A 27,756-nucleotide genomic window follows, 5' to 3' on the forward strand; every position below is an offset into this window, starting at 1 on the left:
CTGCAAAAATAAGAGTCAGGTAAAGTTTAGCTTTTTGCAAACTCAAGCAGACAATGAAATAACAAGAAAGGAACCAAAAAGTATTGCAAACAGTTCCACATTGTACAGTCAGCTAGACAAGGCAGACGCATTATTGCAGTGCTTTATTCCATTCGTTGTTAAGTAGATTGTATCCTTAAATTGCATCTTTTTTCTAAAGAAAACACACAAAGTTACACGTGTGTATGTGTGGTTCTCAAATGTTGCCATTCAAAATAACCAACGGTCCTATTTGTGTCGTGAGTGATTTTTGAACGGTAACAGACATACATTTGTTGGTTTTGATTGCTATGACAATGCTAACAAAAATATTTAAATGGCGCCACTGCGATACTGATGCATGATTTCGTTGTTTTACTGCAATGGGTATAATTCTTTTTGACATGTGATTTAATCACGTGACATCAAGTGTCACATGACGCTATACGGAAGCAGTGAGCGTCAACGGTGTTCTTGATGGTTGAGTGCTGCCTGTTTTTATTTTTATTTTATTAGTCGGCTGATTTCCACTGGAAACGACGGCCGTATACTCATTTGAGACTACTTGAGCTATTAAGGTACAAGAAATCGACATGGGTGTGTCAGAATCGGAGGAATCTTCTCTGTTACTGGACGAAAAGCTGCTCCGTTTCATGGATCAATTGAAGTTACTGGAGGAGAAACGAGCCACTCTCAACTCTCTCATAGAGCAGGTAGCACAGATCGCGTAGACTTCACTTTTAATTTCCTTTTAGCGACTTTTATCTCTGTTTGTATCTGTTTGTCTGTAATCCGTAATACGTAATCCGCGCAAACATGTTTTTGAAGGTGCTGTCCTTTTGAAATGTAGCTGAAGTAGCAATTTTGGCTATTGATTAAGTGTTTGCCCGAAGAAATACTAGTTTAACGCAATATCTTTGTGTTTTGTTCTGTTGACAAAACAAGAAACCTGTCTGTGTCTGCTTGCGCTCCTGGGAAATTGTGATTGTAATTGTATGTCCTCAGATGTACACTATGTGCATGTATACATCACACTCATTTTTTAATGTTTGAAGGCTTGTGTTTATTCTATATCATCGTCACCCACCTTAGCACATATGAGTAATGTAAAGTCACCATTTTGTGTTCCCCACAGGGATGGTTTTCTATGTCTCAGGCTCGATATTCTATGGGAAACAAGCAAGTCTCTGCTCTTCAGTATGCAAGTGAAATAGAGCCACTGGTCTGTGTTCATGCAAGGTGAGGAATTCGATATATCTCACACAGACGAATGCCACCAGGTAAATTGTTGACCGCTGGAACTGAACAATTGTTAATTAGATTTATTTAGTACTTGGATGTATGTTTTACAGAGCACTAGACAATGGTGAGGTGGATTTCTGCACAGAAAGGGTTAAACAAAAGTGTTGTAATGACGATGGAAAAGATGCAAGGTCAATAGAGGACATTGGACCTCGAGAAGAAGGTGAGTCTACCATAGTCCACGTGGTGTTAGAGAAGGAATGTTTTTTACATTTATCATTAACTACATACATTTTTGCATTTATTAAATTATGTTATTTCACAGGTATCAGGAGAAGGATCAAACCAAAAAAGGATATCACAGAGAAGGAGGCAAGTGAAGAAGCAAGTGGTGAGAAAGCTGCTGAAGTAACTCCAGTCAGGAAAGGCAAACAGAATCCTCAGCAAGATCCACTGAAGTGGTTTGGCATTCTGGTGCCACAGTCTCTTAAACAAGCACAGTTGTCATTCAAGCAAGGTATGCTTTTCCAAAAGAGTCTATACTTTGTTTTGCTTTTGTTTAGTATGTAAATGCTCTAAGATATCACCAGGATTATATCATCATTTTCATTTGATATTTGATATGATATTTTCATGAATTCTACAATATACCAAAACAACAATGTTTCAACAGTTGGACACAGTCCTGAGAGTTCAACTTGTTGCAACTTAAGAAAATCCCTTGCACTCCAATTCAACAAAATGTATGGCTCGTTGTAAAAAGTCCTGCAAAGAGCCTAACAGACATGCTGTGAATACAGAAAACAAGCAAATATAATATAATATATATAAGAAAAAATCTGTGAGCTTGAAAATGCATAGTAGATTGAGTGTTAATGGTAGGAGTCTCCTTCTGCAAGATTTTGGTATCAGTTGTAACTATTGATAGCTGACAACAACAGGACTACTGAAATTGAGGTGGCAACTTATGATGAGCCTTTTTACTGCAAGACCACATTATTCCAGGTTGGGATGAAAGTTGGTTAAGTGGGCAGACAAATCTTGTTAGAGTGTTGTTAGGCCAACTATGAGAACAAATTAGTTGATGCTGTAGTGTTAACGAATATTTTAGTTTGACAACTTGACTGGTCTAGGTAAGGACCTGATGATGATGCTGAACAAACACAAGTCTCTGCATGTTGTAGAGCAGGGATCACCAACACGTACTCGCGGGCACCAGGTCGCCCCTAAGGACCACATGAGTCGCCCGCCTGCCTGTTCTAAAAATAGCTTAAATAGCGCCACTTACCAGTTATTCTTTTCGGTTGCTATTCTTGTTAAATCGCAATTACGTATAAACTGGAAATGACAATATATAAATAAAAAAACTTCAAAAAATGTTTAATATAGATGAACTCTGACCTAGGATATATTTCAAAGGTCAGTCTTGTTTGCATGAGAAAAACGTAGCATTTGATGGAGATCATATATGGTGGAAACAAGTTAGCGGGCGCAGCAAAAATTAGGAGATGACTGATTTAAAATGAGTCTACTCTCGCCTGTCACCGCTCTCACTGCGCAGCGGCTCAAAAGTAAACACGTACGTTGCCTAGCAACCACCGCTCACTGTGCACAGGCCGGCAGGAAAACTTATTTCTTTTCAGCGAAATCATGTCAAATGTGGAGAAGTGACGGGATATCCCAGACCCGGGAGAGACGTAGCTGGAGACAGAGTTTGGTTTACCGCTATTTTTTCGGACTGATGGATAAAAGTCCTGCATCAGCTGATTTCTGCTTTCAGCGTCAGACATTAAAAAATCTGTCTCCAGTTTTGTCTCCACTCAGCAGTCTTTTAGCAGACCAATCGTCCATGCTGTGTTTCTTTTGGTGTTTTTTTCGTGTCTGTCGGCTTCACTCTGGTCAATCTCTGCGTCCTCAAGTCTTTTGTGTCTTAATATCGCTCCTGCTGTCGGTCCAGCGTTGTTCTTTACTTTTCTTGTCTTTTTTGCTGGGGACATCATTCTCCAGCCAAGTGTTTGGTCCTCTCCAAACAAATTAAAAATAATGCACGGAAAATGCTCCATATTTTGCCTTTCAAATCAGCTGGCGATTTGTAATTGAGCTTGGTACATTAAGGGATTGCCCCTTTAGTCTGTGACTGTTAGGAACACCGCTGAATTTTCGTGATTGACCAATCAGAATTGAGTATTTAAGAGTGCCGTCTTCTAACTTCTGTCAGTACCATATGCACTGTGCATTGTTTTTGTTGTCATTGAGGAATGCACTTTTTCAGTTTGTTTAAATAGAAATGTTTGAATCTAACTTGTGCCAGTGCATTAATTTTCTATGTATATTTATTTTTTGCAAACTTCTGGAATGCACTTTTTCAGTTTGTAATCCTGATGCATGTATTTGCATCATTTCAAGGGGCCTTTATTTTTTATATCAGTAAGTAATGCACCTTATTTAAATTGATGTGAGATATCAAATAGGTTTGTTTGATAGCTTTAAGAACATGTTTGAGAGGCTTACCAATAGTTTCTCTACGGCCCGGAGGGACGAGCTGGTCGTGTGTGACGTAATGTGTGATAGGCTGAACTAACTGCATGTGTCCCTGCTTCTTTGTTGACCTCCGACCTCGGTGGCTGAAATGTTTTCTCAAACATTAATTCATCGACTGTTTAGTTTTCAAAGCATCTTTTCTCTTCCTTTTCCCTGTGGAGTGATGCATCGTGGGGCAGCAGAAGCTGAAACAGCGTCCTGCAGCTTCAGGTCTTCAAAGCTCAGTTGTCGGAGTGTCTGATTGGATCAATAATTATCTGGATATAACCTAAACATAACAGCAGCACAGATGTCACATATGTAATAAATATGAGCTGGGCAGCACTTTGTCCAACAAAACGAGTAGAATGAAAGCAGCAAACATTAGCAGATCCTTTAGCTCGTCTCAGTTAGCCCAGCCGTTCATGTGCTGCTTCCTTTGCCTGATCGCAGTCTGCTGGTCTTCCTGTAGCTTCCTGACAGCAGGGGGCAGCAGCTCACAGCTGTACGAGCTCTCTGGCTTCCTGCTTTTGTGCTGTCATATGTTCTGACTGAGTCGACCCGGTTCCTGGATGAATCCCGATAGACCAGAGCCTGAACGAGCTGAAGTCACAGCAGTGCCTTCACTGGTTCAGTGAGGCAGAGGTCTCATCGAGCGCAGGAACAGTTTGATCCGGCTGGAATCTGAAGACGAGCTCGGTGTCCTGCAGCAGAACTGACCTCAGGTCAGGTTTCTGACAGTGAACAGCAGCTCTGAATCATCTCATTGACTTTCCTCTGCTGAACTCAGGAAGCTGCCTTCATGCATGTGGTTCAGTCACTCACATGAAGCATCTGTTCAGAGGTCATGCTAAGCTAACCTAGCTAAGCTAAGCTAGCTGTCATTTCCTCTGAGGCGGAGTCTCTCATCTGTCAGTCAGTCAGAAAAAACTGTCAACCAACCACAGACTGCAGTCTCTGCTCTGAGGCCCCACCCACCTGTCAGAGACCAGGACCTGCACCTGACCTGAGGAAGCTTGTGTTCCAGATGGCCTCTGTGTTGAGTGGTGATGGAGGCGATGGAGGGAAAGCGCAGCAGAGGGTGGAGGCGAACATTGTGCTGCCAACAGCCGACAGCGTAATGAAACATTAACGAGAGTCACCTTTTCATCTTTGAGCAGACCTTCACACGTTTACTTGACGAAGTTTTCTCAGGTCAGCCGGCGTCCTTGGGATCGCCCGGAGTGCTTCGGCCATGTTTGGAAAGAAACGAGCCGAGTAGACGACAAGGTCTCTCTCGTCGTTTTTGTGTGTCTGACGTCACCGATGTCACCAGAAAGACTTCCTGTTGCTTCACGAGGAAAGGTCAAAGGTCAAAGAGCCGAGGGACAGACATAGGTTTACAGACGGTGTCGATGGTGAAGTTTCAGAGTGCTGGGCTGCCGCCATGGAAACGACTGAAACATCTCAGCAGATGTTTAATGACTAATAAATGTGGTTCAGAAGTTCATGTTCCCCTCAAGATAAATATTAATAAGTGAATTGATCCTTTTCATCAGCGCCACCATCAGGTCAGTGTTTTAGTGCTCATAAACCAAAGTGCTAGGGAGCAAATACCTGCAGAAATAAAGACACTCCCATCAGCCTCAGCTGCACCTTTTGCTAATTAGCTAAATATTAGCATGCAGTCTTAAAAAGCTAAGCTAAGATGGACATGGTAAACGTTAGACGTGGCTGCTAAACATCAGCATGTTAACAAAGCCAGTGAGGCAGATCTTACTCCTCAGAGGATGAACCCTGGAGATCTGAATGATCGGGTGCTGTAATGAATCCAGCTGCCCCTAGAGGACACCAACACGACTATCCTGTTTTCAGCATCGCTAACCGGTGAGGAGGATTTACAGACGTTTCAGTGTTTGGTTCAACCATCGGTTAACTGGACTGAGCAGAAACTACAGAGACCCACCATCACTCGAACGCTGCGACGTACAGGGAAAATACACATTCTGCATGTTGGTGTTGTTGAGCTCACAGCTGTTTGTTTACCAAACCTGAATGAACAAAGTGAATCTGAGTCAGTTTTTAATTCTGATGTGAAGCTGCAGCATCCAGAAGGTTTATTTTAACATGTTGGAAAAGAAGCACTTCATTTTTTACTTTGGTTACTTGGAGGCAGAGTTACAGAAAAAGAAACTGAGCTCTTAGATCAAATGTAAAGAAGTTGCAACCACTTCCTGTCAGTTTTCCCTGTTACCGTGGTTACTCAGTGTGATCTGTGATGTCAGTGTGTGATGTCACAGTGATTTCACAGTGTGATGTCGGTGTGTGATGTCACAGTGTGATGTCACCGTGTGATGTCACCGTGTGATGTCACCGTGTGATGTGTGATGTGATGTCACAGTGTGATGTCAGCGTGTCATGTCACCGTGTGATGTCACCGTGTGATGTGTGATGTGATGTCACAGTGTGATGTCGGCGTGTGATGTCACCGTGTGATGTCACCGTGTGATGTGTGATGTGATGTCACAGTGTGATGTCAGCGTGTCATGTCAGTGTGTGATGTCACCGTGTGATGTCACCTGAAACATAACCACCGCTTTGACGGAGTTTGGAAAGCGTATGAGGACGCCCGGCCTGCCAAAGACACTAACGTTAGCAAGCTAGCTGCAAAGAAGCCACAGGGACTTAGGCGTCGGCGAGGCTTTCGAAAAGTCCAAGAAATTTGCCAAAGATGACCCACGGGCTAAGGTTATTGAAGATTTAATCATGGACGTGATGGTGCTTGACTTACTATGGACTGCCCTTCTTCAGTTTGTTTACATAGATAAGTCTAAGTAAGGGATCATGTATCTTCCTTCAGGATGACATAGAAGCCCAACGCGACGCTTCTCTGTAGGAAACTGCTCACTATACGTTATCCCGCTTAGAACACTGCTTATTACTAAAGCATTCAATAGTGTGACACAAAATACTGATTAAAACATATTTTATTGATTTAAAATGAGTCTACTCTCGCCTGTCACCGCTCTCACTGCGCAGCGGCTCTGAAAGTAAACACCTAGCAACCGCCTCTCACTGTGCGCAGACTTTTCAGTGTTTGGTTCAACCATCGGTTAACTGGGCTGAGCAGAAACTACAGAGACCCACCATCACTCGAACGCTGCGACGTACAGGGAAAATACACATTCTGCATGTTGGTGTTGTTGAGCTCACAGCTGTTTGTTTACCAAACCTGAATGAACAAAGTGAATCTGAGTCAGTTTTTAATTCTGATGTGAAGCTGCAGCGTCCAGAAGGTTTACTTTAACATGTTGGAAAAGAAGCACTTCATTTTTTACTTTGGTTACTTGGAGGCAGAGTTACAGAAAAAGAAACTGAGCTCTTAGATCAAATGTAAAGAAGTTACAACCACTTCCTGTCAGTTTTCACTTCTGATAAACTGGAAATATTTCATGTTAAACCCTGTTACCGTGGTTACTCAGTGTGATCTGTGATGTCACAGTGTTGTCTGTGATGTCACAGTGTGATGTCAGTGTGTGATGTCACAGTGTGATGTCATTGTGATTTCACAGTGTGTGATGTCGGTGTGTGATGTCGGTGTGTGATGTCAGTGTGTGATGTCAGTGTGTGATGTCAGTGTGTGATGTCACAGTGTGATGTCAGTGTGTGATGTCAGTGTGTGATGTCAGTGTGTGATGTCACCGTGTGATGTCACAGTGTGATGTCAGCGTGTCATGTCAGTGTGTGATGTCACCGTGTGATGTCACCGTGTGATGTCACCGTGTGATGTGATGTCACCGTGTGATGTCAGTGTGTCATGTCGGCGTGTGATGTCAGTGTGATGTGATGTCACCGTGTGATGTCAGTGTGTCATGTCGGCGTGTGATGTCAGTGTGATGTCAGTGTGTGATGTCACAGTGTGATGTCAGTGTGATGTCACCGTGTGATGTCAGCATGTCATGTCAGTGTGTGATGTCACCTGAGTCAGTTTTTAATTCTGATGTGAAGCTGCAGCGTCCAGAAGGTTTATTTTAACATGTTGGAAAAGAAGCACTTCATTTTTTACTTTGATTACTTGGAGGCAGAGTTACAGAAAAGGAAACTGAACTCTAAGATCAAATGTAAAGAAGTTACAACCACTTCCTGTCAGTTTTCACTTCTGATACACTGGAAATATTTCATGTTAAACCCTGTTACTGTGGTTACTCAGTGTGATCTGTGATGTCACAGTGTTGTCTGTGATGTCAGTGTGTGATGTCACAGTGATTTCACAGTGTGATGTCAGTGTATGATGTCAGTGTGTGATGTCAGTGTGTGATGTCACTGTGTGATGTCACCGTGTCATGTCACCGTGTCATGTCAGTGTGTGATGTCAGTGTGTGATGTCACAGTGTGATGTCACCGTGTGATGTCACAGTGTGATGTCACCGTGTGACGTCACCGTGTGATGTCACCGTGTGACGTCACTGTGTGATGTCACCGTGTGACGTCACTGTGTGATGTCAGTGTGTGATCAGACCTGATCAGTCACCTGAAACATAACCACCGCTTTGACGGAGTTTGGAAAGCGTATGAGGACGCCCAGCCTGCCAAAGACACTAACGTTAGCAAGCTAGCTGCAAGGAAGCCACAGGGCCACCATCAGGTCAGTGTTTTAGTGCTCATAAACCAAAGTGCTAGGGAGCAAATACCTGCAGAAATAAAGACACTCCCATCAGCCTCAGCTGCACCTTTTGCTAATTAGCTAAATATTAGCATGCAGTCTTAAAAAGCTAAGCTAAGATGGACATGGTAAACGTTAGACGTGGCTGCTAAACATCAGCATGTTAACAAAGCCAGTGAGGCAGATCTTACTCCTCAGAGGATGAACCCTGGAGATCTGAATGATCAGGTGCTGTAATGAATCCAGCTGGCCTTAGAGGACACCAACACGACTATCCTGTTTTCAGCATCGCTAACCGGTGAGGAGGATTTACAGACGTTTCAGTGTTTGGTTCAACCAACGGTTAACTGGACTGAGCAGAAACTACAGAGACCCACCATCACTCAAACGCTGCGACGTACAGGGAAAATACACATTCTGCATGTTGGTGTTGTTGAGCTCACAGCTGTTTGTTTACCAAACCTGAATGAACAAAGTGAATCTGAGTCAGTTTTTAATTCTGATGTGAAGCTGCAGCGTCCAGAAGGTTTACTTTAACATGTTGGAAAAGAAGCACTTCATTTTTTACTTTGGTTACTTGGAGGCAGAGTTACAGAAAAAGAAACTGAGCTCTTAGATCAAATGTAAAGAAGTTACAACCACTTCCTGTCAGTTTTCCTTGTTACCGTGGTTACTCAGTGTGATCTGTGATGTCAGTGTGTGATGTCACAGTGATTTCACAGTGTGATGTCGGTGTGTGATGTCGGTGTGTGATGTCAGTGTGTGATGTCACAGTGTGATGTCAGTGTCTGATGTCACAGTGTGATGTCAGTTTTTGATGTCACCGTGTGATGTCACCGTGTGATGTCACCGTGTGATGTCACTGTGTGATGTGTGATGTGATGTCACAGTGTGATGTCACAGTGTGATGTCAGCGTGTGATGTCACCGTGTGATGTCACCGTGTGATGTGTGATGTGATGTCACAGTGTGATGTCAGCGTGTCATGTCAGCGTGTCATGTCGGTGTGTGATGTCACCGTGTGATGTCACAGTGTGATGTCAGCGTGTCATGTCAGTGTGTGATGTCACCGTGTGATGTGATGTCACTGTGTGATGTCAGTGTGTCATGTCAGTGTGTGATCAGACCTGATCAGTCACCTGAAACATAACCACCGCTTTGACGGAGTTTGGAAAGCGTATGAGGACGCCCGGCCTGCCAAAGACACTAACGTTAGCAAGCTAGCTGCAAAGAAGCCACAGGGCCACCATCAGGTCAGTGTTTTAGTGCTAATAAACCAACGTGCTAGGGAGCAAATACCTGCAGAAATAAAGACACTCCCATCAGCCTCAGCTGCACCTTTTGCTAATTAGCTAAATATTAGCATGCAGTCTTAAAAAGCTAAGCTAAGATGGACATGGTAAACATTAGACGTAGCTGCTAAACATCAGCATGTTAACAAAGCCAGTGAGGCAGATCTTACTCCTCAGAGGATGAACCCTGGAGATCTGAATGATCGGGTGCTGTAATGAATCCAGCTGCCCCTAGAGGACACCAACACGACTATCCTGTTTTCAGCATCGCTAACCGGTGAGTGGCTTTTACTGGTTTTAATCGGGCAGTCAGTAACACACACGCTGATCAAAAACTGTGGATTTACAGACTTTTCAGTGTTTGGTTCAACCATCGGTTAACTGGACTGAGCAGAAACTACAGAGACCCACCATCACTCGAACGCTGCGACGTACAGGGAAAATACACATTCTGCATGTTGGTGTTGTTGAGCTCACAGCTGTTTGTTTACCAAACCTGATTGAACAAAGTGAATCTGAGTCAGTTTTTAATTCTGATGTGAAGCTGCAGCATCCAGAAGGTTTATTTTAACATGTTGGAAAAGAAGCACTTCATTTTTTACTTTGATTACTTGGAGGCAGAGTTACAGAAAAAGAAACTGAGAAACTCTCAAATGTAAAGAAGTTACAACCACTTCCTGTCAGTTTTCACTTCTGATAAACTGGAAATATTTCATGTTAAACCCTGTTACCGTGGTTACTCAGTGTGATCTGTGATGTCACAGTGTTGTCTGTGATGTCAGTGTGTGATGTCACAGTGATTTCACAGTGTGATGTCAGTGTATGATGTCAGTGTGTGATGTCAGTGTGTGATGTCAGTGTGTGATGTCAGTGTGTGATGTCACAGTGTGATGTCAGTGTGTGATGTCACCGTGTGATGTCAGTGTGTGATGTCAGTGTGTGATGTCAGTGTGTGATGTCACAGTGTGATGTCAGTGTGTGATGTCACAGTGTGATGTCACAGTGTGATGTCAGCGTGTGATGTCACCGTGTGATGTGTGATGTGATGTCACAGTGTGATGTCAGCGTGTGATGTCAGCGTGTCATGTCAGCGTGTGATGTCACTGTGTGATGTCAGTGTGTGATGTCAGTGTGTGATGTCACCGTGTGATGTCACCGTGTGATGTGTGATGTGATGTCACAGTGTAATGTCAGCGTGTCATGTCAGCGTGTCATGTCGGCGTGTGATGTCACCGTGTGATGTGTGATGTGATGTCACAGTGTGATGTCAGCGTGTCATGTCAGTGTGTGATGTCACCGTGTCATGTCAGTGTGTGATGTCACCGTGTGATGTCACCGTGTGATGTCACTGTGTGATGTCACCGTGTGATGTCACTGTGTGATGTCACCGTGTGATGTCACCGTGTGATGTCACAGTATGATGTCACCGTGTGATGTCACCATGTGATGTGATGTCACTGTGTGATGTCAGTGTGTGATCAGACCTGATCAGTCACCTGAAACATAACCACCGCTTTGACGGAGTTTGGAAAGCGTATGAGGACGCCCGGCCTGCCAAAGACGCTAACGTTAGCAAGCTAGCTGCAAAGAAGCCACGGGGACTTAGGCGTCGGTGAGGCTTTCGAAAAGTCCAAGAAATTTGCCAAAGATGACCCACGGGCTAAGGCTATTGAAGATTTAATCATGGACGTGATGGTGCTTGACTTACTATGGACTGCCCTTCTTCAGTTTGTTTACATAGATAAGTCTAAGTAAGAGATCATGTATCTTCCTTCAGGATGACATAGAAGCCCGACGCGACGCTTCTTCGTAGAAAACTGCTCACTATACGTTATCCCGCTTAGAACACTGCTTATTACTTAAGCATTCAATAGTGTGACACAAAATACTGATTAAAACATATTTTATTGATTTAAAATGAGTCTACTCTCGCCTGTCACCGCTCTCACTGCGCAGCGGCTCTGAAAGTAAACACGTACGTTGCCTAGCAACCGCCTCTCACTGTGCGCAGGCCGGCAGGCAGAAAAACTTATTTCTTTACAGATATTCAGCGAAATCATGTCAAATGTGTAGAAGTGATGGGATATCCCAGACCTGAGAGAGACGTAGCTGGAGACAGAGTTTGGTTTACCGCTATTTTTTCGGACTGATGGATAAAAGTCCTGCATCAGCTGATTTCTGCTTTCAGCGTCAGACATTAAAAAATCTGTCTCCAGTTTTGTCTCCACTCAGCAGTCTTTTAGCAGACCAATCGTCCATGCTGTGTTTCTTTTGGTGTTTTTTTCGTGTCTGTCGGCTTCACTCTGGTCAATCTCTGCGTCCTCAAGTCTTTTGTGTCTTATTATCGCTCCTGCTGTCGGTCCAGTGTTGTTCTTTACTTTTCTCGTCTTTTTTGCTGGGGACATCATTCTCCAGCCAAGTGTTTGGTCCTCTCCAAACAAATTAAAAATAATGTACGGAAAATGCTCCATATTTTGCCTCTCAAATCAGCTGGCGATTTGTAATTGAGCTTGGTACATTAAGGGATTGCCCCTTTAGTCTGTGACTGTTAGGAACACCGCTGAATTTTCGCGATTGACCAATCAGAATTGAGTATTTAAGAGTGCCGTCTTCTAACTTCTGTCAGTACAATATGCACTGTGCATTATTTTTGATGTCATTGAGGAATGCACTTTTTCAGTTTGTTTAAATAGAAATGTTTGAATCTAACTTGTGCCAGTGCATTAATTTTCTATGTATATTTATTTTTTGCAAACTTCTGGAATGCACTTTTTCAGTTTGTAATCCTGATGCATGTATTTGCATCATTTCAAGGGGCCTTTATTTTTTATATCAGTAAGTAATGCACCTTATTTAAATTGATGTGAGCTATCAAATAGGTTTGTTTGATAGCTTTAAGAACATGTTTGAGAGGCTTACCAATAGTTTCTCTACGGCCCGGAGGGACGAGCTGGTCGTGTGTGACGTAATGTGTGATAGGCTGAACTAACTGCATGTGTCCCTGCTTCTTTGTTGACCTCCGGCCTCGGTGGCTGAAATGTTTTCTCAAACATTAATTCATCGACTGTTTAGTTTTCAAAGCATCTTTTCTCTTCCTTTTCCCTGTGGAGTGATGCATCGTGGGGCAGCAGAAGCTGAAACAGCGTCCTGCAGCTTCAGGTCTTCAAAGCTCAGTTGTCGGAGTGTCTGATTGGATCAATAATTATCTGGATATAACCTAAACATAACAGCAGCACAGATGTCACATATGTAATAAATACGAGCTGGGCAGCACTTTGTCCAACAAAACGAGTAGAATGAAAGCAGCAAACATTAGCAGATCCTTTAGCTCGTCTCAGTTAGCCCAGCCGTTCATGTGCTGCTTCCTTTGCCTGATCGCAGTCTGCTGGTCTTCCTGTAGCTTCCTGACAGCAGGGGGCAGCAGCTCACAGCTGTACGAGCTCTCTGGCTTCCTGCTTTTGTGCTGTCATATGTTCTGACTGAGTCGACCCGGTTCCTGGATGAATCCCGATAGACCAGAGCCTGAACGAGCTGAAGTCACAGCAGTGCCTTCACTGGTTCAGTGAGGCAGAGGTCTCATCGAGCGCAGGAACAGTTTGATCCGGCTGGAATCTGAAGACGAGCTCGGTGTCCTGCAGCAGAACTGACCTCAGGTCAGGTTTCTGACAGTGAACAGCAGCTCTGAATCATCTCATTGACTTTCCTCTGCTGAACTCAGGAAGCTGCCTTCATGCATGTGGTTCAGTCACTCACATGAAGCATCTGTTCAGAGGTCATGCTAAGCTAACCTAGCTAAGCTAAGCTAGCTGTCATTTCCTCTGAGGCGGAGTCTCTCATCTGTCAGTCAGTCAGAAAAAACTGTCAACCAACCACAGACTGCAGTCTCTGCTCTGAGGCCCCACCCACCTGTCAGAGACCAGGACCTGCACCTGACCTGAGGAAGCTTGTGTTCCAGATGGCCTCTGTGTTGAGTGGTGATGGAGGCGATGGAGGGAAAGCGCAGCAGAGGGTGGAGGCGAACATTGTGCTGCCAACAGCCGACAGCGTAATGAAACATTAACGAGAGTCACCTTTTCATCTTTGAGCAGACCTTCACTCGTTTACTTGACGAAGTTTTCTCAGGTCAGCCGGCGTCCTTGGGATCGCCCGGAGTGCTTCGGCCATGTTTGGAAAGAAACGAGCCGAGTAGACGACAAGGTCTCTCTCGTCGTTTTTGTGTGTCTGACGTCACCGATGTCACCAGAAAGACTTCCTGTTGCTTCACGAGGAAAGGTCAAAGGTCAAAGAGCCGAGGGACAGACATAGGTTTACAGACGGTGTCGATGGTGAAGTTTCAGAGTGCTGGGCTGCCGCCATGGAAACGACTGAAACATCTCAGCAGATGTTTAATGACTAATAAATGTGGTTCAGAAGTTCATGTTCCCCTCAAGATAAATATTAATAAGTGAATTGATCCTTTTCATCAGCGCCACCATCAGGTCAGTGTTTTAGTGCTCATAAACCAAAGTGCTAGGGAGCAAATACCTGCAGAAATAAAGACACTCCCATCAGCCTCAGCTGCACCTTTTGCTAATTAGCTAAATATTAGCATGCAGTCTTAAAAAGCTAAGCTAAGATGGACATGGTAAACGTTAGACGTGGCTGCTAAACATCAGCATGTTAACAAAGCCAGTGAGGCAGATCTTACTCCTCAGAGGATGAACCCTGGAGATCTGAATGATCGGGTGCTGTAATGAATCCAGCTGCCCCTAGAGGACACCAACACGACTATCCTGTTTTCAGCATCGCTAACCGGTGAGGAGGATTTACAGACGTTTCAGTGTTTGGTTCAACCATCGGTTAACTGGACTGAGCAGAAACTACAGAGACCCACCATCACTCGAACGCTGCGACGTACAGGGAAAATACACATTCTGCATGTTGGTGTTGTTGAGCTCACAGCTGTTTGTTTACCAAACCTGAATGAACAAAGTGAATCTGAGTCAGTTTTTAATTCTGATGTGAAGCTGCAGCATCCAGAAGGTTTATTTTAACATGTTGGAAAAGAAGCACTTCATTTTTTACTTTGGTTACTTGGAGGCAGAGTTACAGAAAAAGAAACTGAGCTCTTAGATCAAATGTAAAGAAGTTGCAACCACTTCCTGTCAGTTTTCCCTGTTACCGTGGTTACTCAGTGTGATCTGTGATGTCAGTGTGTGATGTCACAGTGATTTCACAGTGTGATGTCGGTGTGTGATGTCACAGTGTGATGTCACCGTGTGATGTCACCGTGTGATGTCACCGTGTGATGTGTGATGTGATGTCACCGTGTGATGTCAGCGTGTGATGTCAGCGTGTCATGTCACCGTGTGATGTCACCGTGTGATGTCACCGTGTGATGTGTGATGTGATGTCACAGTGTGATGTCGGCGTGTGATGTCGGCGTGTGATGTCACCGTGTGATGTGTGATGTGATGTCACAGTGTGATGTCAGCGTGTCATGTCAGTGTGTGATGTCACCGTGTGATGTCACCGTGTGATGTCACCGTGTGATGTCAGTGTGTGATCAGACCTGATCAGTCACCTGAAACATAACCACCGCTTTGACGGAGTTTGGAAAGCGTATGAGGACGCCCGGCCTGCCAAAGACACTAACGTTAGCAAGCTAGCTGCAAAGAAGCCACAGGGACTTAGGCGTCGGCGAGGCTTTCGAAAAGTCCAAGAAATTTGCCAAAGATGACCCACGGGCTAAGGTTATTGAAGATTTAATCATGGACGTGATGGTGCTTGACTTACTATGGACTGCCCTTCTTCAGTTTGTTTACATAGATAAGTCTAAGTAAGGGATCATGTATCTTCCTTCAGGATGACATAGAAGCCCGACGCGACGCTTCTCCGTAGGAAACTGCTCACTATACGTTATCCCGCTTAGAACACTGCTTATTACTAAAGCATTCAATAGTGTGACACAAAATACTGATTAAAACATATTTTATTGATTTAAAATGAGTCTACTCTCGCCTGTCACCGCTCTCACTGCGCAGCGGCTCTGAAAGTAAACACCTAGCAACCGCCTCTCACTGTGCGCAGACTTTTCAGTGTTTGGTTCAACCATCGGTTAACTGGGCTGAGCAGAAACTACAGAGACCCACCATCACTCGAACGCTGCGACGTACAGGGAAAATACACATTCTGCATGTTGGTGTTGTTGAGCTCACAGCTGTTTGTTTACCAAACCTGAATGAACAAAGTGAATCTGAGTCAGTTTTTAATTCTGATGTGAAGCTGCAGCGTCCAGAAGGTTTACTTTAACATGTTGGAAAAGAAGCACTTCATTTTTTACTTTGGTTACTTGGAGGCAGAGTTACAGAAAAAGAAACTGAGCTCTTAGATCAAATGTAAAGAAGTTACAACCACTTCCTGTCAGTTTTCACTTCTGATAAACTGGAAATATTTCATGTTAAACCCTGTTACCGTGGTTACTCAGTGTGATCTGTGATGTCACAGTGTTGTCTGTGATGTCACAGTGTGATGTCAGTGTGTGATGTCAGTGTGTGATGTCACAGTGTGATGTCATTGTGATTTCACAGTGTGTGATGTCGGTGTGTGATGTCGGTGTGTGATGTCAGTGTGTGATGTCAGTGTGTGATGTCAGTGTGTGATGTCACCGTGTGATGTCACAGTGTGATGTCACAGTGTGATGTCAGCGTGTCATGTCAGTGTGTGATGTCACCTTGTGATGTCACCGTGTGATGTCACCGTGTGATGTGATGTCACCGTGTGATGTCAGTGTGTCATGTCGGCGTGTGATGTCAGTGTGATGTGATGTCACCGTGTGATGTCAGTGTGTCATGTCGGCGTGTGATGTCAGTGTGATGTCAGTGTGTGATGTCACAGTGTGATGTCACCGTGTGATGTCAGCGTGTCATGTCAGTGTGTGATGTCACCGTGTCATGTCAGTGTGTGATGTCAGTGTGTGATGTCACCGTGTGATGTCACCGTGTGATGTCACCGTGTGATGTCACTGTGTGATGTCACCGTGTGATGTCACAGTGTGATGTGATGTCAGTGTGTGATGTCAGTGTGTGATGTCAGTGTGTGATCAGACCTGATCAGTCACCTGAAACATAACCACCGCTTTGACGGAGTTTGGAAAGCGTATGAGGACGCCCGGCCTGCCAAAGACACTAACGTTAGCAAGCTAGCTGCAAAGAAGCCACAGGGCCACCATCAGGTCAGTGTTTTTGTGCTCATAAACCAAAGTGCTCAGTAAAAGGTGAGTGGCTTTTACTGGTTTTAATCGGGCAGTCAGTAACACACACGCTGATCAAAAACTGTGGATTTACAGACGTTTCCGTGTTTGGTTCAACCATCGGTTAACTGGACTGAGCAGAAACTACAGAGACCCACCATCACTCGAACGCTGCGACGTACAGGGAAAATACACATTCTGCATGTTGGTGTTGTTGAGCTCACAGCTGTTTGTTTACCAAACCTGAATGAACAAAGTGATTCTGAGTCAGTTTTTAATTCTGATGTGAAGCTGCAGCGTCCAGAAGGTTTATTTTAACATGTTGGAAAAGAAGCACTTCATTTTTTACTTTGATTACTTGGAGGCAGAGTTACAGAAAAGGAAACTGAACTCTAAGATCAAATGTAAAGAAGTTACAACCACTTCCTGTCAGTTTTCACTTCTGATACACTGGAAATATTTCATGTTAAACCCTGTTACTGTGGTTACTCAGTGTGATCTGTGATGTCACAGTGTTGTCTGTGATGTCAGTGTGTGATGTCACAGTGATTTCACAGTGTGATGTCAGTGTATGATGTCAGTGTGTGATGTCAGTGTGTGATGTCAGTGTGTGATGTCACTGTGTGATGTCACCGTGTCATGTCACCGTGTCATGTCACCGTGTCATGTCACCGTGTCATGTCAGTGTGTGATGTCAGTGTGTGATGTCAGTGTGTGATGTCACAGTGTGATGTCACCGTGTGATGTCACCGTGTGACGTCACCGTGTGACGTCACTGTGTGATGTCATCGTGTGATGTGATGCCAGTGTGTGATGTCAGTGTGTGATCAGACCTGATCAGTCACCTGAAACATAACCACCGCTTTGACGGAGTTTGGAAAGCGTATGAGGACGCCCGGCCTGCCAAAGACACTAACGTTAGCAAGCTAGCTGCAAGGAAGCCACAGGGCCACCATCAGGTCAGTGTTTTAGTGCTCATAAACCAAAGTGCTAGGGAGCAAATACCTGCAGAAATAAAGACACTCCCATCAGCCTCAGCTGCACCTTTTGCTAATTAGCTAAATATTAGCATGCAGTCTTAAAAAGCTAAGCTAAGATGGACATGGTAAACGTTAGACGTGGCTGCTAAACATCAGCATGTTAACAAAGCCAGTGAGGCAGATCTTACTCCTCAGAGGATGAACCCTGGAGATCTGAATGATCAGGTGCTGTAATGAATCCAGCTGGCCCTAGAGGACACCAACACGACTATCCTGTTTTCAGCATCGCTAACCGGTGAGGAGGATTTACAGACGTTTCAGTGTTTGGTTCAACCAACGGTTAACTGGACTGAGCAGAAACTACAGAGACCCACCATCACTCAAACGCTGCGACGTACAGGGAAAATACACATTCTGCATGTTGGTGTTGTTGAGCTCACAGCTGTTTGTTTACCAAACCTGAATGAACAAAGTGAATCTGAGTCAGTTTTTAATTCTGATGTGAAGCTGCAGCGTCCAGAAGGTTTACTTTAACATGTTGGAAAAGAAGCACTTCATTTTTTACTTTGGTTACTTGGAGGCAGAGTTACAGAAAAAGAAACTGAGCTCTTAGATCAAATGTAAAGAAGTTACAACCACTTCCTGTCAGTTTTCCTTGTTACCGTGGTTACTCAGTGTGATCTGTGATGTCAGTGTGTGATGTCACAGTGATTTCACAGTGTGATGTCGGTGTGTGATGTCGGTGTGTGATGTCAGTGTGTGATGTCACAGTGTGATGTCAGTGTCTGATGTCACCGTGTGATGTCACCGTGTGATGTCACCGTGTGATGTCACTGTGTGATGTGTGATGTGATGTCACAGTGTGATGTCAGCGTGTGATGTCAGCGTGTGATGTCACCGTGTGATGTGTGATGTGATGTCACAGTGTGATGTGTGATGTGATGTCACAGTGTGATGTGTGATGTGATGTCACAGTGTGATGTCAGCGTGTCATGTCAGCGTGTCATGTCGGTGTGTGATGTCACCGTGTGATGTCACAGTGTGATGTCAGCGTGTCATGTCAGTGTGTGATGTCACCGTGTGATGTCACCGTGTGATGTGATGTCACTGTGTGATGTCAGTGTGTCATGTCAGTGTGTGATCAGACCTGATCAGTCACCTGAAACATAACCACCGCTTTGACGGAGTTTGGAAAGCGTATGAGGACGCCCGGCCTGCCAAAGACACTAACGTTAGCAAGCTAGCTGCAAAGAAGCCACAGGGCCACCATCAGGTCAGTGTTTTAGTGCTAATAAACCAACGTGCTAGGGAGCAAATACCTGCAGAAATAAAGACACTCCCATCAGCCTCAGCTGCACCTTTTGCTAATTAGCTAAATATTAGCATGCAGTCTTAAAAAGCTAAGCTAAGATGGACATGGTAAACATTAGACGTAGCTGCTAAACATCAGCATGTTAACAAAGCCAGTGAGGCAGATCTTACTCCTCAGAGGATGAACCCTGGAGATCTGAATGATCGGGTGCTGTAATGAATCCAGCTGCCCCTAGAGGACACCAACACGACTATCCTGTTTTCAGCATCGCTAACCGGTGAGTGGCTTTTACTGGTTTTAATCGGGCAGTCAGTAACACACACGCTGATCAAAAACTGTGGATTTACAGACTTTTCAGTGTTTGGTTCAACCATCGGTTAACTGGACTGAGCAGAAACTACAGAGACCCACCATCACTCGAACGCTGCGACGTACAGGGAAAATACACATTCTGCATGTTGGTGTTGTTGAGCTCACAGCTGTTTGTTTACCAAACCTGATTGAACAAAGTGAATCTGAGTCAGTTTTTAATTCTGATGTGAAGCTGCAGCGTCCAGAAGGTTTATTTTAACATGTTGGAAAAGAAGCACTTCATTTTTTACTTTGATTACTTGGAGGCAGAGCTACAGAAAAAGAAACTGAGAAACTCTCAAATGTAAAGAAGTTACAACCACTTCCTGTCAGTTTTCACTTCTGATAAACTGGAAATATTTCATGTTAAACCCTGTTACCGTGGTTACTCAGTGTGATCTGTGATGTCACAGTGTTGTCTGTGATGTCAGTGTGTGATGTCACAGTGATTTCACTGTATGATGTCAGTGTGTGATGTCAGTGTGTGATGTCAGTGTGTGATGTCAGTGTGTGATGTCAGTGTGTGATGTCACAGTGTGATGTCACAGTGTGATGTCACAGTGTGATGTCACCGTGTGATGTGTGATGTGATGTCACAGTGTGATGTCAGCGTGTCATGTCAGCGTGTGATGTCAGCGTGTGATGTCACTGTGTGATGTCAGTGTGTGATGTCACCGTGTGATGTCAGTGTGTGATGTCACCGTGTGATGTCACCGTGTCATGTCACCGTGTGATGTCACCGTGTGATGTCACCGTGTGATGTCAGTGTGTGATGTCACTGTGTGATGTCACCGTGTGATGTCACCGTGTGATGTCACAGTATGATGTCACCGTGTGATGTCACCATGTGATGTGATGTCACTGTGTGATGTCAGTGTGTGATCAGACCTGATCAGTCACCTGAAACATAACCACCGCTTTGACGGAGTTTGGAAAGCGTATGAGGACGCCCGGCCTGCCAAAGACGCTAACGTTAGCAAGCTAGCTGCAAAGAAGCCACGGGGACTTAGGCGTCGGTGAGGCTTTCGAAAAGTCCAAGAAATTTGCCAAAGATGACCCACGGGCTAAGGTTATTGAAGATTTAATCATGGACGTGATGGTGCTTGACTTACTATGGACTGCCCTTCTTCAGTTTGTTTACATAGATAAGTCTAAGTAAGAGATCATGTATCTTCCTTCAGGATGACATAGAAGCCCGACGCGACGCTTCTTCGTAGAAAACTGCTCACTATACGTTATCCCGCTTAGAACACTGCTTATTACTTAAGCATTCAATAGTGTGACACAAAATACTGATTAAAACATATTTTATTGATTTAAAATGAGTCTACTCTCGCCTGTCACCGCTCTCACTGCGCAGCGGCTCTGAAAGTAAACACGTACGTTGCCTAGCAACCGCCTCTCACTGTGCGCAGGCCGGCAGGCAGAAAAACTTATTTCTTTACAGATATTCAGCGAAATCATGTCAAATGTGTAGAAGTGATGGGATATCCCAGACCTGAGAGAGACGTAGCTGGAGACAGAGTTTGGTTTACCGCTATTTTTTCGGACTGATGGATAAAAGTCCTGCATCAGCTGATTTCTGCTTTCAGCGTCAGACATTAAAAAATCTGTCTCCAGTTTTGTCTCCACTCAGCAGTCTTTTAGCAGACCGATCGTCCATGCTGTGTTTCTTTTGGTGTTTTTTTCGTGTCTGTCGGCTTCACTCTGGTCAATCTCTGCGTCCTCAAGTCTTTTGTGTCTTATTATCGCTCCTGCTGTCGGTCCAGTGTTGTTCTTTACTTTTCTCGTCTTTTTTGCTGGGGACATCATTCTCCAGCCAAGTGTTTGGTCCTCTCCAAACAAATTAAAAATAATGCACGGAAAATGCTCCATATTTTGCCTCTCAAATCAGCTGGCGATTTGTAATTGAGCTTGGTACATTAAGGGATTGCCCCTTTAGTCTGTGACTGTTAGGAACACCGCTGAATTTTCGCGATTGACCAATCAGAATTGAGTATTTAAGAGTGCCGTCTTCTAACTTCTGTCAGTACAATATGCACTGTGCATTATTTTTGATGTCATTGAGGAATGCACTTTTTCAGTTTGTTTAAATAGAAATGTTTGAATCTAACTTGTGCCAGTGCATTAATTTTCTATGTATATTTATTTTTTGCAAACTTCTGGAATGCACTTTTTCAGTTTGTAATCCTGATGCATGTATTTGCATCATTTCAAGGAGCCTTTATTTTTTATATCAGTAAGTAATGCACCTTATTTAAATTGATGTGAGCTATCAAATAGGTTTGTTTGATAGCTTTAAGAACATGTTTGAGAGGCTTACCAATAGTTTTTCATTGGAAAAATAAATATCTCTTCATTTAAAGAGTCAAAACTGATTTTGGTTTTGTTCGGGGTATTGATGTCATGATGTTAGGTATATGTGTGTGTTATCGGTTATCGGTATCAGCCTTTAGGAGCTGAAAGTTATCGGTTATCGGTATCGGTTTTAAAAAACAGTTATCGTGCATCCCTAAGTCATGATATGTTAGGGGGTAGTGAAAATGGGACATTGTGATTTCCTAGGACTGTTGTAGAGGTGATCATTTGAAAAAGTTCAATTTGAAAAACACTTGCACTTGAAGAAAATATAGAAATAAAGTGTTGCATATGGCTATTTACCCATTTCCTATCTAGTTAAATCATTGTTGATATTTATTGTGAGAAATCAACATGATCAGTGTCTTCACACAGATAAATATTGTTAATTATTAATAACATATAGTTAAAGGTAAATTGAGCAAATTGGTTATTTCAGAAGTGTGTATCAAACTGGTAGCCCTTCGCATTAATCAGTAGCCAGGAAGTAGCTCTCGGTTTCAAAAAGGTTGGTTACCCCTGTTGTAGAGGAACTTCAAATGCCATGTTATTAGGGGTAGAATGGGAATCAGTCCAGATAATATTCGGATGTGGGGTGACTGAGACATTGTTTCTGATTTGGTGGCCGGCAAATAGTAGCGTCATCATTCCCAAAGGGACAGTACATTTTCCATTATCTTCTTTGTCCCAAGATTCCTTCATGTGGCCCTGCAACACAACATTTGCTGTGAGGGTCTTGCTTGCCATCTAGCTGTTAGAGCATGATAAATCCAACAGTCACCAGAAATCTTCAGCTCCTTTTTGTGTAAAAGAGCTAGGGCACATGCGCTGTTGTAGTTGCATTGTCTGAGGGCTTGTTGCACTGTGTCATCTTTGTGATCAGTGATGCTCAAATTGTCTGGGTGGTAGTCTTCTATTTCAGAAGTCGGTGTGATAGTCTTAACATTTGACAGTATGTTAAGTGTTAGTGGTACGTGCCTGGTTGTTTGTTGACTACGACTCTGAGTTGTCTGTACATATCAGAGTTTGGATATTCAATTCCACACCAATATGTGCCTGTATCAGCGAATTTGACATCAGAGATGGTGATTTGGGCTTTGTTGGATGTGGAATTTTTGTTACCATGAAGCGGGGATTCCTGTTTGGGGCAAGGGTTTCGTCAGTGGCAGTTATGACCAAATGGCAGTCATGTGGGCCAGGATTCATGATTGCCTTTATTGTCATTGTGCATGTCAACGAAATTTGCATTGCAACCCCCATGTAGATATAAGAAATATAAGAAAGATAATAAAATAAAGATAAGAGGATAAAATAAACTAAGACAATAAAAATATACTAAAACAAGATATACCAACAACAGCTGAATATATACTAAAATGTATATACTGAGATGCAGCTAACATTAGGTAGGCGTGTGTGTACTTAAATGTTAAGTACACAGAAGGTGCAGGTAAAGGTGGAGGTGAAGGTGTAAAAGTGCGGTGTGCAGTGGCTCATAGTCCTCACAGTCTTTTACTCCAGTGAGGGGCTGCTGGGGGTGATAGCTCTGACAGCTCTGGGAAAGAAGCTGTCCCTCAGTCTGTTGTTGGTGGTGCGGATGTTCCTGTACCGCTTTCCTGATGGAAGCGATACAAACAGTCTGTGGCCCGGATGGCTGGGTCTGTGGCGATGGATCTTGCCCTCTTCCTGGCCCGGCCTTCATATATAGAGTCTAAGTTAGGAAGGGGGCAGCCCACGATGCCCTGTGCAGTTTTAACCACCCATGCCAGTTGTTTCCTCTCCTGCGCCGTGCAGCTGCCATACCACACTGTCATACTAAGGCAGACGATACTTTCAATTAAAGGATTAAAAGTTGACGAACAACCGAGAGGAGAGTACAGCCCGTTTCAGTTTGCTGAGGAAGAAGAGCCTTTGTTGTGCCTTCTTTACCAGGCAGGAGGTGTTCATGGACCAGGAGAGATCAGATGTGATGTGGAGGCCCAGGAACATGATGTTGTCCACACGCTTCACCACTTCTCCGTCCATAAGGAGGGGGGCGTGATCCATCTTTCTGGACCTTCTGAAGTCCACAATGACCTCCTTGGTCTTCCCTGTGTTCAGTACCGGGTTGAACACCACTGGGTGAGCTGGTGTATCTCCTCTCTGTAGTCAGTCCTGTTGTTAAACAATTACTTCTGCTGCTTTAAGAGACTCAAATACCGGTGTAATGCCGTCAATGGTTTCTTGTTTAAGTGGGTATTGAGCCTTGCAAGGTCTAAAGTTTGATTTTAAAGTGATGACAACAGGTTCACAATCTTTGATGAGGACAACATCATATTTGCTGACAGCCCACAGTGTCTTAGGGATCTCCTGTAGGCCTGAATTTCTGTAGCTTGTTCTTCAGTCAGAAAGGAAAAAACATTGATGTTGTATCCAATAAATGTGAGTCAGTGAGTAAGTTTATCTAATCTCTCTCTCAACCAACATTCCTCATATGGTTCATCAGGTCCTGGTGACACATGAGAGGTGCAATGCAGAACCTCTGGTGCCATAAAGTCTTTTGCATCTGTTGACACTGTTTTTCTGGCTTAATTTACAAGTTCAGAGGCAGTGGATGGTATTCATAGAGTAAATTTGAGGTGTTGTGAACAAAGGAGTGTGAAAGATGTGGTTCTAGATTAGACAAAGGCCTAATTTGCACATCAAGTCTCTGCCCATCAGGTTAATGGGGCAGACTTTTGAGAGTAAGAATGCATGTTTGAAATTTGCATTTAACTCATCGTCACATTTGAGTGGGACGGTAATGTTCTCTTTAATTGTTTGACCTGATGAACCAATAGAGTGCACGAAATTTCCGTTTTGGTGTTGTAGTGAGTTCTAAAGCTTTTAGCACAGAGTGTATGGCTCCTGAATCAACTAAGAACACAACATTTTGGTCTGAAATGGTCGTATGTTGTTGGAAGTTCTTGAAATGCTTAGACGTGTACTGAACGTGTACTGAACATATGCTAAAGCAGTTGCATGTCTATTGTCTGTGCTCTCAATAGATTGTGTTTTAATATGTTCAGTATGTATCTGTGAGTGTGGTGTAGTACCTTCTTTGGACCTTACAAGTTGGTTTGGCTTGTCAGCAGGAGTCCCTCCCTCAGTCTGAAGTATTCTCTGGATCTGTTGTTGGTGTAGGACAGTCACGTTTCCAATGTCCAATTTTGCCACAGCAAAAACAGGCATCCCTGGGACATTTGCTAGCTCTTCTTCGCAGCCCCCCCCCCCCCCCCCCCCCTTTTCACGATCTGGTTTTCCATGTCCAAGTAGTTGTGTTATACATGGTTATTGCCGCCATGTGAAGTTCTTTTTGCGCTGTCTCTTCCTTTTTCTTTTTCTTCAAGAGGATTTGTCATGGGCATGTATGGCGTGTCTGCGAAGTTCAGACAGACGTGCATCAGGAATTTTTAAATGCTGAGGCAATGTCTGGTTTCAGTCCATTTAAAAAACAGTTGCAAAGATTAATTTCTTGCACATCTGGAGTGTTGCTCAATTCATCTGGTAGTTGCAGGCCACTGTACGTGTTAAATACCTCGGTCAGACGCGTGAGATATTTATCAAGATTTTCATCATCTTTTTGTTTGCAGGTGGTGATTTTCGCCATGTTAATTTTTATAGAGAGCTTGAGTAAATGCATTTCAGAGACAACGGACAATATCTCTATACTGAGCATTAGACTCATCTTCCCAGGTCATGTGTTTACAACAGATGTCAACGTCTGGGAATTTTTCAGATATTTTCTGCCAGTCGGTGGGTTTCATTTGGGCAATTAGGAGTCTTTTCATTTCATTTGTGGTTGGTTTAAATTCCTGGCAAATCGTGAGGAGTTGCTCAGCAAATATTTTACCTGATGCTGTGGGGCTAGGGAGGTGTTGAGAGGCTGCTGTAATGTCAGCAGAAGTCCATGCACAGAAGACCAATGTTGCACCTTTTGGTCCGGACACTTCAATCATGGGCTTGAAGATTGCATCTTGATTGGGGTTGCACAGTCTATGTTCAATTGGAGAGGAGGGTTTGCCTGTAGCGTCTTGTGGGGGAACAGACGCCTGAGAAGAAGATGTTCCTGGACTTGTTCTTTGTTGTGTCAGGCTGGAGGGGTCTGTTTCTCTTCCTCTGCTGGGCATTGTAGAGTTGTATGGTGGTGGAGCTGAGGGATGAGAAGGTGGGCTGTCGTCGAGGTCTGGGTCCAACTTCAAAGCTGTCAACTGTGGGTACAAAGAAGAAGAACTCTGCGAGTCATGTGTTCTTTGTGAATGTAAAGTTTTATTTGTTTCAAATGTTTCATGTGAAAGAGGTAATTGTTTCTGCATCATTTTCCTATTTTCCCCTTTCCACATCTTTAAACATTCTTTTTTCACCCTCTATAGTTTCTAATTTCTTAACAGAAATTTTCTTTTTTCCTCTCATTTCTTGCTCTGTTTTTTTTAGTTTTTCTTCTAATGTTGACACGTTTTTTTAAACTGAGGGATCCCCCTATTGGGAACCCAAACTCAGCTGTCCAGACATTTAAATGCTCTAAGCTTTTCTCCATATTTCTTTCTCATAATATTCACAACTGGCCCCTCCGAAGGCATGTCACCGGAGAGATTACACCCCATTTTTTTTTAAAAATGTGGTCTCTTGCGGGTATCAGTACCGACCCCCTGAGGTGTGAGTTAAACCATCTAGACATCACAGTTTAAAATACAAAAGGATTTGGATATTGCTAAAGGAGCAAAAGGGAAGTTGGAAGTCTCATGTAGTTGAAATGCAAAGGAATTGAATTAACAATTACAATAAAAGGGTCTGACATTTTGTTGAGACCGTGGTAGGTTGTGTGTCTCACAAAGAAGTTGAAATTTCAATCACATTTGCTGCCACAGATTAAGTCTAAATTGGTGAAGGTGAAGTAAAACATAAAGCACTAAATTTATGAACAAAATGGCACAAAAATCAACCTTCATGTGACCCCCCTAATTAAGCATATGAGAAGAACAAGAATTTTATTGGTGACAATACTGTTTTAATGCCTGTGTGCAAGATGAAACCTCCTTTCCCTCATCCTCCCTCTCTCCTCCTCTCTGTCATATTACAGTAATAGAGCTGTCAGCTGAGATTGCAGCCCTTCAGACTGCAGTGTTGAACACCAGACAGGAGCTGAAGCACAGCATGAAAGACAAACACATTCTCCAGGAGAACGCCTCAGCAGCACACAAGGTGGCAGACTAAATAACTCGCATCGAGTCACACTGGACCTGATCTGAGAAGCACCTGTGGCCACAGAGAGTGACGGATTATGCTTCAGGGCCAGTGGAACTCAACAGTGATCCCCCTGGTGAAGATTACAGATGAAGCAGTGATGTAGCTGCTAGTAGATGATGTTTGATCTTGTGGCGTTTTGACTGTCTCACTCTTATACGTGTTGCCCGTTGATGTGTTTGTGAATATTCTCTTTTAGGAATTACTCAGGCTCAATAAAATCTTTGTTGTATACTGTAAAGATGAATTATTATTCATTTACTCTTAACAAGTTAATGATTAATACAATTGATTTGGTAGTAACACAGTTGTGAATTCTGGTCATTGTTTTAGACATTTTAAATAAGTTTTTAGTAAGTATATTGTGCTCCTGATCCTCTTCTCCAAAAGGTGAATAATCAAACATATTGATTAGAATATAAATTATGTATGCTGATTATCTTGATTAGAAATACACAATGACGTCTATAATACACATTGTTTTTATGTTTATGTTAACTACTTTACTTATTTGTAAAGCGTTGGTAAATTCCTTGTTGACATTCATAA

At 43.5% G+C, this 27,756-nt stretch overlaps 1 protein-coding gene across 2 annotated transcripts; it reads left to right on the top strand.

The window, feature by feature from the left end:
* The first annotated feature begins 465 nt into the window (after positions 1 to 465).
* Positions 466 to 27,756, top strand: ccdc115 (coiled-coil domain containing 115). 2 transcript variants are annotated; one of them, XM_041945201.1, is made up of 5 exons: positions 466 to 731; positions 1,154 to 1,257; positions 1,371 to 1,483; positions 1,586 to 1,651; positions 27,044 to 27,756. In XM_041945201.1, the coding sequence occupies exons 1-5, from the start codon at positions 612 to 614 to the stop codon at positions 27,175 to 27,177; spliced, it is 537 nt and encodes a 178-aa protein (XP_041801135.1). In that variant the 5' UTR covers positions 466 to 611; the 3' UTR covers positions 27,178 to 27,756. The 2 variants fall into 2 exon arrangements, with proteins under 2 accessions (XP_041801135.1, XP_041801136.1); XM_041945202.1 differs by having other exon boundaries at positions 589 to 731; positions 1,586 to 1,777; positions 27,044 to 27,743.

The sequence above is a fragment of the Chelmon rostratus genome, chromosome 10 (assembly GCF_017976325.1).
Source record: "Chelmon rostratus isolate fCheRos1 chromosome 10, fCheRos1.pri, whole genome shotgun sequence".
Taxonomy (NCBI): Eukaryota; Metazoa; Chordata; class Actinopteri; order Chaetodontiformes; family Chaetodontidae; genus Chelmon; species Chelmon rostratus.